Source organism: Rana temporaria, chromosome 3, assembly GCF_905171775.1.
Source record: "Rana temporaria chromosome 3, aRanTem1.1, whole genome shotgun sequence".
Lineage (NCBI taxonomy): Eukaryota > Metazoa > Chordata > Amphibia > Anura > Ranidae > Rana > Rana temporaria.
The window spans coordinates 129251433-129263567 of record NC_053491.1 but is presented as its reverse complement, the minus strand read 5'-3'; the positions used below and the strand labels follow the sequence as shown (position 1 = coordinate 129263567).

At 43.4% G+C, this 12135-nt stretch overlaps 1 protein-coding gene across 1 annotated transcript in view; it reads left to right on the top strand.

The window, feature by feature from the left end:
- The first annotated feature begins 83 nt into the window (after positions 1 to 83).
- Positions 84 to 12135, top strand: part of DCLRE1C (DNA cross-link repair 1C) — a 32884-nt gene continuing 20832 nt past the window's right edge. Inside the window, exons 1-5 of the mRNA XM_040343425.1 lie at positions 84 to 363; positions 5163 to 5214; positions 7903 to 7987; positions 9925 to 9984; positions 11413 to 11468. Of these exons, the coding sequence (XP_040199359.1) occupies positions 255 to 363; positions 5163 to 5214; positions 7903 to 7987; positions 9925 to 9984; positions 11413 to 11468 (362 nt within the window). The 5' untranslated portion in view covers positions 84 to 254. The remainder of the gene's footprint in view (positions 364 to 5162; positions 5215 to 7902; positions 7988 to 9924; positions 9985 to 11412; positions 11469 to 12135) is intronic.

Here is a 12135-nt window from a genome sequence, read left to right as displayed (position 1 = left end):
CAGCTAGTGTCAGCCAATCAGCGAGGGAGGCTGCACGTTCATACACAGAGCGCCGCTACTACGTGCTTTGTTGTGCGCATGCCTCCAGCTATCCCATTGGCCACCGGGCGAGGAGAGGAACTTAGTGTATAGTTTGCAGCGCGCTGATTGGTCAGAATGTGGAGTTTGAGGCATGTGCGGTGTGCTGTACCTTTGTGTGCCGCTTCCGGTGTAGTTCTGTATTGGGGCTGTGTGTTCCTGCTGATGGTGCTAAGATGAGCTCCTTCCTGGGCCGGATGAAGGAGTACCCCTCCATATCTATAGACAGGTTTGATAGGGAGAACATCTCAGCCAAGGCTTTCTTTCTATCCCATTGTCACAAAGGTAAGTGTCCACCCACAGCCCTCTCTGCTAATCTTTATAGTCAGTAATGTTATTATTATAGCCGAGGGTCTTTGTATTGTGAGCAATGGCTCATTCTAGATGAGGAAAGCTTTGTGTCGGGTCAGGAATGTGTATTTATAGCTGCTACAAAAATGGAATTCATGAACAGTGGTGGTGTCACTAGGGTCAGTGTCACCTGGTTGATGGTGTCACCCCCCCCGCTTCCTATTTGATGGTGTCAAACCCCCCCCCCCCCACCTGCTTCCTACTTGATGGTGTCACCCCCCCACCTGCTTCCTACTTGATGGTGTCACCCCCCCACCTGCTTCCTACTTGATGGTGTCACCCCCCCACCTGCTTCCTACTTGATGGTGTCACCCCCCCCCCTGCTTCCTACTTGATGGTGTCACCCCCCCCTGCTTCCTACTTGATGGTGTCACCCCCCCCCCCTGCTTCCTACTTGATGGTGTCACCCCCCCTCCTGCTTCCTACTTGATGGTGTCACCCCCCCCCCCTGCTTCCTACTTGATGGTGTCACCCCCCCCTGCTTCCTGCTTGATGGTGCCCCCCCCCCCCTGCTTCCTACTTGATGGTGTCACCCCCCCCCCCTGCTTCCTACTTGATGGTGTCACCCCCCCTGCTTCCTACTTGATGGTGTCACCCCCCTCCTGCTTCCTACTTGATGGTGTCACCCCCCCCTCCTGCTTCCTACTTGATGGTGTCACCCCCCCTCCTGCTTCCTACTTGATGGTGTCACCCCCCCCCCCATTACTTTCTACTTGATGGTGTCACCCCCCCCCCATTACTTTCTACTTGATGGTGTCACCCCCCCCATTACTTTCTACTTGATGGTGTCACCCCCCCCTTACTTTCTACTTGATGGTGTCACCCCCCCCTTACTTTCTACTTGATGGTGTCACCCCCTATCACCTGAGTGTGGTCCACACCCTCCATAGCGATGCCATTCTTTGTAAAATGTGTCCTACGCATCCTACATAGTTTTGTGTTTGCACAGCACTGACAGTGACCATGCTTGCATTGGATTTGTGTACCTGACAGAGAAGTAGATGATGTTGTCTATACTGGACACTCCTTCCTCAGCGCCCCACAACCACTGTACCCTTGATGGGCACCTGGCCCAGGGGTGGGCAGAGCATGATGGGGATCAGAGAGACTAGTTCACCCCTCAGTAAAAGTTATGTGATGGAAGCACAGACCACATACGCATAGACGCACACACGCAACAAATTGTCAGAAGAAATCACAAAAGTGAATGAAGTAGCAACAGAGTGGCAGCGGGAAGATCCACAGCTGACAACATCTTACGACCAGCCAGAGAGGGGAAGCAGGTGTGGGAAAGTAGCACAGGGGAACGAAGATCCGCAGCTCTTGGGGAAATTTGTTTCAAGGGAGATCTGGATGCTTGCAAGAAAACAAAGACGCTATTTTTTAACGCTATAGTACCTGCAATACGCCCTCAGTATGAAAGGGGTCTAACTGTTTGATGTGTGTGTGTTTTTTTTTAATATATATTGAAAAAAAAAAAAAATGCCTATGATAAATTGCTGCACTAATACCGCGTGACATAAAAAGTTGCAACGACCCATTTTATTCCCTAGGGTCTCTGATAAAATATATGTATATGTGTTTGGAGGTTCTGAGTAATTTTTCTAGCAAAAAAAATTATGATTTTTAAATGTAAGAGAGGAGTGCCAGAATAGGATTGGGCGGAAAGTGGTTAATGCCATGATTATCAGTGCAGCCCCAACAGTGCCCATCAGTAATGACAATCGGTGCCTGTTCATCCGTGCCGCCTATCGGTGCTGCATATTCGTGCCTTCTCGTCAGTGCAGCCTCATCGGCGCACATCAGTGAAGGGTAAAATTATACTTATTTACAAAATTTACAGAAACTAAGAAACTTTTTTTTTCCAAAAATGTTTTGGTCGTTTTTTAACTTTTTAAAGCGGATGTGCGGCCCAAAAAAAATATTAAAAGCCAGCAGGTACAAATACTGCAGCTGCTGACTTTTAATATTAGGACACTTACCTGTCCTGGAGTCCAGCGGCGTCCGCAGCAGAGGACGAGCGATCGCTCGTCACTCTGCTGCCCCCCCCCCCCCCCGCCATCCACTGTGAGGGAACCAGGAAGTGAAGTGCTCCGGCTTCACTGCCTGGTTCCCTACGGCGCATGCGCGAGTCGCTGGGAGCCGAGTGTTCCCAGCACACAACGTGGGGTGACGGGATGTGATGCAATGCCCGTCTTTTGCCCGTGAATGCTGGGCCGGAAGTGGGTGCAAATATCTGTCTTTAGACAGGTATCTGCACCCCCTCCCCCCTGAAAGGTGTCAAATGTGATACTGGAGGGGGGGGAGGGTTCCAATCAGCGCGAGTTCCACTTTAGGGTGGAGCTCCGCTTTAAGCAAAAAATAAAACCCCCAGTGGGGATTAAATGGCACCAAAATAAAGCTCTGTCTCAAAATAATTAATAACAATTTCATCTGGGTACAGTGTTGCCTGACTGCGCAATTGTCATTCAAAGTGTGACAGCGCTGAAAGCTTAAAATTCGCCTGGGCAGGAAGGGGGTAAAAGTGTTTTGGTATTGAAGTTGTTAAAGTGGAAGTAAACCCTCCTATAATTTACAGCCAAGGAAGCAGCCATCTTGGCCTCAGTTTGATCTACAACTGCCATGATGCTGCACATGTGATCAGTTATGACACCAGCCATTGGATGATTTGACAGTTTGGTTGAGAGCGCAACCAATGGGAGTGTTACATTCCCGGCATGTGCTGGAAATGTAACTGTTTTTTTAAACTGTTAAATGAATGGGTTTACTTCTGCTTTAAAGTGATTGTCACAAGCACGCGACAGTTAGAAATCCCAACATTTCAGTAACTGTTTATATATTTTTTTTTTTTTTTTTCATTCAAATTTAAGTTTATTTTCAATAAAATAAATACATACATTTGTATTAAATTAGCAAGAAATAAGTCAATAGCACGCAGAAATATAATAATTTAAATACATTTCAATTCGTAATAATCATTCCTGTCTTATTAACTGCCACTTATATCTATCCATCCTATATGCTCTACACCATGTGGTGAAAGTAAGGCAGTTCACATAAGCTAAATTAAAAGACTATTTCAAAGTAATACTTTAAACTTGAAAGAGAAACAGAATATTTTCATATATCAAGGAATTCCTAGGTCTAGCGTTATCACACAATAAGTTATATAAGGGATAAAACTAATTGAGTGTACCAGATTAAATTACTTAAATTAATTTAATTTAATAATTAAAGGATAAGATATCCGGAGTGCATCAACCTCTCCGACACCCCTAACGGGAACTTTCTGTGTCCAAGAGGTTGAGCAAAACCTCTAATCCTCCCTCCTTCCCTCCAATAACTATTACTGGAACTCTCCGATAACCGAATGTTTATATTTTTTTATCTGTTAAATTGATGGGTTTAGTTTCACTTTATGATTTACTGCTGTTCAGGGGCTCTGGGCTTCAGTAAAATAGCAGCCTCTGACAAGAAGAAACGTTGGCAATGATGGAGGCAATTTACAGCGCTCACTCATTTTGGTGGAATAATTATTAACGTGGAATGTATATTCCTGGCAATTTTTTTTTTATTATCAAGTTGCTATGGCTAAAGTCCCACTGTTATCAACCCCTGACTGTCTTCACAAAAGTGGAATCCAAACATCTGTAGCCATTGCATCCCATCTACAGCTCCATCATTCAAACCTGACGGGTGATAACTCCTAGGGAGGGAGTGCCCAGTGCCAGGCATGGACAGATTCATGAACCAGTCTGTGATTGGTACATGAAATGATCTCAAGCACTGACTGGTTTGGTGCAGCAGCCCAACAATATTCTAAGGGGTGTCTACAGCACCCTAGGAGTCCCCCGTGTATCTCTCACACCTCAAAGTCTGTAACTCCTAAAATCTATCAGTATAAATATTATTTCACTTTTCCCATGTCTTAAACACTTATAGGTAGATTCAGTAAGAGTTAGGCCGGCGTATCAGTAGATAAGCCGACCTAACTCAGAATCTACGCCGACTTATGTTTAAGTGTATGCTCAAACAGAGATACGCTTAAACATATCTAAGATGGGACGGCTTGCGCCGTCCTATCTTAGATTGCAATATTTCGGATGGCCGCTAGGTGGCGCTTCCATTGCGGTCGGCGTAGAATATGTAAATGAGTAGATACGCCGATTCACAAACGTACGCCCGGCCGCCGCAGTACTTTTACACCGTTTCCGTAAGCCATTATCAGGCCTAAAGTTATTCCATCTATTAGATGGAATAGCAATGTTAAAGTATGGCCGCCGTTCCCGCTTCGAGATTCGAAATTTTTACGTTGTTTGCGTAAGTCGTCCGCGAATAGCGATTTACGTCGTTTACGTCCACGTCGAAATCAATAGGCCCGTGCGGCGTACTTAGCTGCAATGCACACTGGGAAATGTAGGCGCCCGGCGCATGCGCAGTTCGAAAGAAACGTCAAAGGTCAAGCACTATTAACATAAAACGCGCCCCCCTCAAACACATTTGAATTAAGCGCCCTTACGCCCGCCGCTTTAGGCTACGCCGCCGTGACTTAGCAGGCAAGGACATTGTGAATCATGTACTTGCCTCGCTAACTTACGGCGGCGTAGCTTAAATTCCTTAAGCTACGCCGCCGCAAAGTTGCGGCAATGTTACTGAATCTATCTATTAGAATTTAGTGTTTTCTCATACTTTGTCTAATAAACTATTAACACAGCAATTTTTACTTTTTATAGATCACATGAAAGGACTTCGTGCTCCGCTCCTAAAACGAAGACTGGAGTGCAGGTGTGTTACAGAGAACGCAGAATAGGCGGAATTACAAGAAACTGGAGCAGTCGCCTGTTTATTCTGAAAGATGAAACCGCTTTGGATTTTATGCTGCTTCTTGTTTTCTGATTTTTGCAAATGTTGGAAGCTGCAGCTGCTTTATAAATGTTTCCTTCATTATGGAGATGTATTATTCCAGTTCTTAGTAGACGGGAGCCACAAGGCTGTGCAGCCCAGATGTGCACTGTTGGGGTATGTGTGTATGTGTGTGTGTGTGTGTGTGTGTGTGTGTGTATATATACATACATACATACATACATACATACATACATACATACACACACCCCAACAGTGCACATCTGGGCTGCACAGCCTTGTGGCTCCTGTCTACTAAGAACTGGAATAATACATCTCCATAATGAAGGAAACATTTATAAGCATGTATAAAAGTGTGTGTGTGTGTATATATGTATGTATGTATGTATGTATGTATGTATATATAATATATATATATAATTGCCAGTAAATACCTTATACGGCCCACTTCCTGTTTCTTGTCTGGTAAAAAGCCTAGGCTTATGATATATCATGGTAAAATAATCTGATATATCATGTCTCTGTCTGTGTCTCTCTCCCTCTCCCGACACCTGTGCTTTTGTCCACTGGCTGCAATGACAATTGACACGGTAAAAATGTAATCTTTCACTGTAAAGCCTGATACACACGATCAGATTTTCCGCGGACAAAACATAGGACTTTTGTCCAAAAGGATGTTGGCCATTAACTTGTCTTGCATACAAATGGCAAAAAAATTGTCGGCCAACAAACACAAACTATGTGTTTTTTCAGCTCTTTAGCGCCACCCTTTGGGCAACTTCTGCTAATGTTGTGTTATGGTTAACATTGCTTCCGAGCATTTGTGTTTTGTACTTTTTTTTTCAAAGGACTTGTGTACACAGGATCGGGTAATCCGACAACACACATTTTTTGTCGGAAAATTTTACAGCATGCTATCCAATATTTGTTGTCGGAAAATCTGACAACAATTGTCCGATGGAGCATACAAACGGTCGGATTTTCTGACAACAGCCTGCCATCACACAATTCCCGTCGGAAAATCCGATTGCGTGTATGGGCCTTTACAGTGCACTTGTCCACCTACTGTCATGGTGCCTACGCTCTTGTCCACCAACTGCTCTAACATTTGGCAGCCTGCCCACAATTGGCATTGCAGTAATGTATTCCTTCTACCTATGCATTTGCCAACCAAATGCCCCAACACCTATGATCTTACCCATGAAATGGCACCTTAAAAATTTAATTCTTGATTCACAGACTGCAAATCATATGTGTACTTCTGATCTCATGACCTGCACAGCATATGTCTATACTGACTGATATTCACTGGAGTATTGGTCTGACTGTCATGCACACCCACCACTGGCTCTGCCCAATGCAGTCTCCACTATACTGACGCCATTAGACTTGGAGCACTTGTTCACCCTCAAGTACTGCACAGTGGGCTGTGTGCTTGCCCATTGACTGGCACTTTCAGCACCTGTACCAATGCAATGATTCACTGACTACAAGCTTGTCCATTGTCCACCTCGGCACCCACAGGATTGTTTCTCTCCCGTGTTACACAAAGGAATATACTACCCACTTCAGACCCGCGCTATTGACAAAAGACATCAACAGCGCGGCTTTCAAGTGCCAAGTGGACGTCTTTTTAAAAGCATTACCCGCGCGCGCCACTGGGTGGCGCGCAGCGGGTAAACACTGTCCCGGAGCATCGCTGAAGAGCCGATGCGTGTACCTGGCGGCCGCAATGTCCGCCGGGTACATGCGATTGGTGGTGACACAGCAGGTGACAGCAGGGACGTGGAGCTCTGTGTGTAAACACAGAGCTCCACGTGCTGTCAGAGGAGACCGATCTGTGTCCCTTGTACATAGGGACACAGCATCGGTTACCTCCCCCAGTCACCCCCCCTCCCTCCACACAGTTAGAACACACCCAGGGAATACATTTAACCCCTTCCTCACCCCCTAGTGTTAACCCCTTCCCTGACAGTCACATTTATACAGTAATTAGTGCATTTTTATAGCACTGATCGCTGTATAAATGTGAATGGTCCCAAATTTGTGTCAAAAGTGTCCGATACGTCCGCCGCAATATCCCAGTCCCAATAAAAATCGCAGATCGCCGCCATTACTAGTAAAAAAAAAAATCATAAAAAAAAAATCATAATTCTGTCCCCTATTTTGTAGGCGCTATAACTTTTGCGCAAACCAGTCGCTTATTGCGATTTTGTAAAAAAAAATAAAAAATACGTCGAAAAATACGTATCGGCCTTAACTGAGAGAAAAAATAGTTTTTTTTTAAAAAAAAATGGGATATTTATTATAGCAACAAGTAAAAAATATATATATTTTTTTTAAATTGTCGCTCTTTTTTTTTGTTTATAGCACAAAAAATAAAAACCGCAGAGGTGATCAAATACCACCAAAATAAAGCTCTATTTGTGGGGAAAAAAGGACGTCAATTTTGTTTGGGAGCCACGTCGCACGACCGCGCAAATGTCAGTTAAAGCGACACTGTGCCGGAAGCTGAAATTTCGCCTGGGAACGAAGGGGGTTTATGTGCCCAGTAAGCAAGTGGCTACTGTTGATGTTTTGACTCTGATTATTTTTTTATTTTTTTTGCAGCCTAAAAGTTTTCCTCTATTGTTCTCCAGTCACCAAAGAGCTTCTGTTGACAAGTCCTAAGTATGCATTCTGGGAAAACCGCATGGTAAGTATTTTATTTATACCTTATTTTTTTATTTTATTTTTATTTGTAGTCTTTTACTGATTCCATTGACTGCAACACAATTCATGAATGGAGGAGAGTGTGATCACCCATAGAATTGTCTCCCCATTCACAGATCATGTTACAGGCAGTGTAATCGGTAAAATGGCCTTTCTCAATGGAGGAGGAGGCGTGTCCTTGTTGGATCACCTTGTAGTGTATCAGAGAATTCAGTGCTGAGAATTCAGCAGGAGGAAGGACTGGTCAGCCCTGCAGTACAGATTTCTACAGAATCCAGGACCCTGCACATCATATGACAGCCTTCATTACAGATAAATACTGTAACTAAAGCTGTAGAGAAAAAATAGGATTTTTGTACTCCGTAAAATCCATTTCTCTGAGTTCATGGACGGACACAACAGCCTTTGACCTTAGGGTTATATCCGCTTCCTTAAGGTCAAAGGCTGCTGTGTCCATCCATGAACGGAAGAGAAATACTATTTAGCTAAAAAAAAACTTCATCTTTAGCTGTAATATATTTTTTATTTATATTACACATAGGGAAGTTCAGCAGGATAGGTGAGACCCACTCCTTTCAATGAGAACCACCAAGAAGTATAGAACACCAAAAATTTAACATCTCATTTTTTATTTATGTATACATTTTGCCTTTTAAGCACCATCTCCTCCCGGCCTATGGACAAACGACAGCCTGGCAGGACATTCATGATTCCGGGATGACACAGCGGAATCACAGATCTGTGTACTGGCTGCTGCCGGTACCATGTGATTGCTGTGATCAATCACAGCAGATCACACGACGGTTGTACACAATAGATGGCTTTCATTCATGCCATCTGAAAAAAATATTGGGTGGTAAAGGATTGGAAAAAAAAAACACTTTTTTATTCTTTTATTATTTTTTATTTCTTAATTTTCCCCATAATTGTGACCAAAAGCTACAACTTCAAAAGTCATTCAAAGTGTGACAGCGCTGAAAGCTGAAAATTGGCCTGGGAAGGAAGGGGATAAAAGTGTCCAGTAACTCAATATTTAGGCCTAGATATAAAAAAAAATTGTTGTGTACCATGTTTGGGTTCCATGTACCGAGTCTTCAGGCAAACCCTTTACTGCACTGGTATGTTTTAGTGCAGGGGTCGACAATATCCGGGTGCCAGGTCGCATCGGGGACATGAAATTGTGACCTGGCGCCCGCGCCCGCCGGTAATTGAGGCTGCGGCTTTGCAGCCTACAAGGCCGCGGCCTTGTGAAGTCCCAAGCTCTTCGGAAGCTTCTGTGAGCTGGCGCCATCTGGTGGTGGCCATTGGCATTGCAGCAATTTTAATGTGTGTCATTTTTAACTATTTTCACCTCCATCTCCTTCCCTCTAATTAGAACCCCCAAACATTATATATATTTTTTATTCTAACACCCTAGAGAATAAAATGGCGATCGTTGCAATACTTTCTGTCACACCGTATTTGCGCAGCGGTCTTACAAGCGCACTTTTTTGGGGAAAAAATACACTTTTTTTAATTAAAAAAATAAGACAAAAGTAAAGTTATCCCAATTTTTTTTTTATATTGTGAAAGATAATGTTACGCCGAGTAAATTGATACCCAACATGTCACGCTTCAGAATTGCGTCTGCTCGTGGAATGCCGACAAACTTACCCTTTAAAATCTCCATAGGCGACGTTTAAAAAAATCTACAGGTTGCATGTTTTGAGTTACAGAGGAGGTCTAGAGCTAGAATTATTCCTCTCGCTCTAACGATCGTGACACGTATGTGTTCGCTTCTGTGCGCAAGCTCGTCGGGACGGGTGCATTTTCTGGCTCCTAACTTTTTTAGCTGGCTCCTAGATTCCAAGCAAATTTGTCAAACCCTGGTTTAGTGTTACTGATGTGTGTCTTTATTAATTCGGTGACTTTTTCCAACAGAGACCTATAGAAGTGGACACTCCAACTCAGATCTCCTTGGTTGATGAAGCTACTGGTGAGGTGAGTACTGGAGGGGATTGTTGGTCAGTCTGCCAAAGAATGAGATTTCTATTTATAATTGCGTTTAGATATTTAATCCACAGGTTTCTTAAAGCTGAAATTCTGGGAAATTCCAACCCCCCCCCCTCCCCCGTTCTCCCCCACCATTCAGCTTTTTCTTCTCGTGGTCGCAACTATTCTTGGTCACAAGTTTTCTGTCCATATGGTTGCAAGTTTGCTGTCGCAACTTTTTAGCGCATTGGTTGCAACTTATCCATCGCGTGGTCTCAAGTTTTTCGTCGCAACTGTGCCGTCGCACTTTTTCATCTCATGGTCGCAACGTTCCATGGTCACAAGAATTCCGTTGCAAGTTTTCTGTCCATGTGGTCGCATTTTTTAGGTCGCATGGTTGCAACTTTGTTGTTGCAACTTTGTCATCGCAAGTTTGCCGTTTCAACGGTGCTGCCGCATGGGTGCAACTTTTGGGTCGCATGTTTGCTATAGCATCTTCATCGCCACCAATTTGCTGCCACATCGATGGATATGCTGTGCTAATTATTTGCATGGCAGTAGGGCTGCAACTAATCGATTAGTTGGTCGATTATTGTTTCGATTAATCGGATAATAGGGCCAATTTGTTGTTGGGCAGATTACAAATCGCAAATTGCCGCAAAAACACATTACATGCTTTTCTGCAGCTTCTACATTGAAGTATATTGAGCCAAAAAAACTAAATGGCACCGTTTTGCATTAAAAAGTCCTTGCCCTTTCCAAATACGCAGCAGCTGAAAAAAAAAAAAATCATGGATGTGAACGTGTCCCATAGGAAAACATGTAAATAACTGTAGTGTGTTTCTGCAAAAAGCACCAAAAAACAAAAGTGTGACCCGGCCTGAGATGTTTAGTAACATAATGGGGGTTAAAAAAATAAAGTACAAAAAGAGCAAATAATCGATACTGTAAGGGGTTCAATTTTTTTACTGTGGGACAGTGAAAGTAATATTTACCGTAGCGATTTGCTTTTTTGTACTATAAAGGGCTAATTTTAGTTTTTTTAACCCCATTATGTTACTGGCTGATTAATTGATTATGAAAATTGTAATGGATTAATTTCATAATCGATTTGTTGTTTCGGGCCTACATGGCATACAGTAGTCACATCACCAGCTACAGTCTGATGATCGGATGTGCTTAAAAATCTGCTATGTGTGGACTGTGCTTTGAATAGATGGGGGTTGAGCTGTCAAATGAAAATGTCCATATTCTTATAGCTGCAGTTCTTTGACTCCTTTTTAAGGAAAGATATAGACCCCTGTGTATGTCACCCAACCCCCCCCCCCCCCCCCCATTTAATTATTTTGCATTTGGAATTGCGACTTCAGTTTAAAAAAATTATTTAAAAAAGTATTTGTTTTGTAATATGTTATTAATTATTTTATTTTTACCTAGAAAGAAGATGTTTTGATCACACTGTTACCAGCCGGTCACTGTCCAGGATCAGTAATGTAACCCATTCAGTAATACTTTTTGTCTTTTTCTAATGTTTGTGTATGTACTAATCCCTAGATATGTTTTTAAGCTCTGGCCTACTATTTTACCCCCTTCACGACTAGAGCATTTTTTTACTTTTTGGCAAACTCCAGCCCCGGAATGGGCTCTCACATTTTAGATGTACTGGATGTATTTGTAAATCTCTTTGTATTTGTCGGGGTATTTAACTCATCAGCAACTTTTTCACCAGAAATGTTAGTTTTGGGCAGACATGGGCCCTTTATAAGCTACACACGTATATCTAGAAATTAAGGGGTAGATTCACAGACAAGATACGACGGCGTATCTCCAGATACGCCTTCGTATCTCTGAGTCCGGCCGGTCGTATCTATGCGCCTGATTCATAGAATCAGTTACGCATTGATTTCTATTAGATCCGACCGGCGTAAGTCTCTTACGCCGTCGGATCTTAACTGCATATTTACGCTGGCCGCTAGGGGCATGTACGCTGATTTACGCCTAGAATATGTAAATCAGCTAGATACGCGAATTCACAAACGTACGCCCGGCCGACGCAGTACATTTACGCCGTTTATGTTAGGCTTTTCCCGGCGTAAAGTTACCCCTGCTATATGGTGGCGTAAGTGCGGCGTACCAATGTTAAGTATGGCCGTCGTTCCC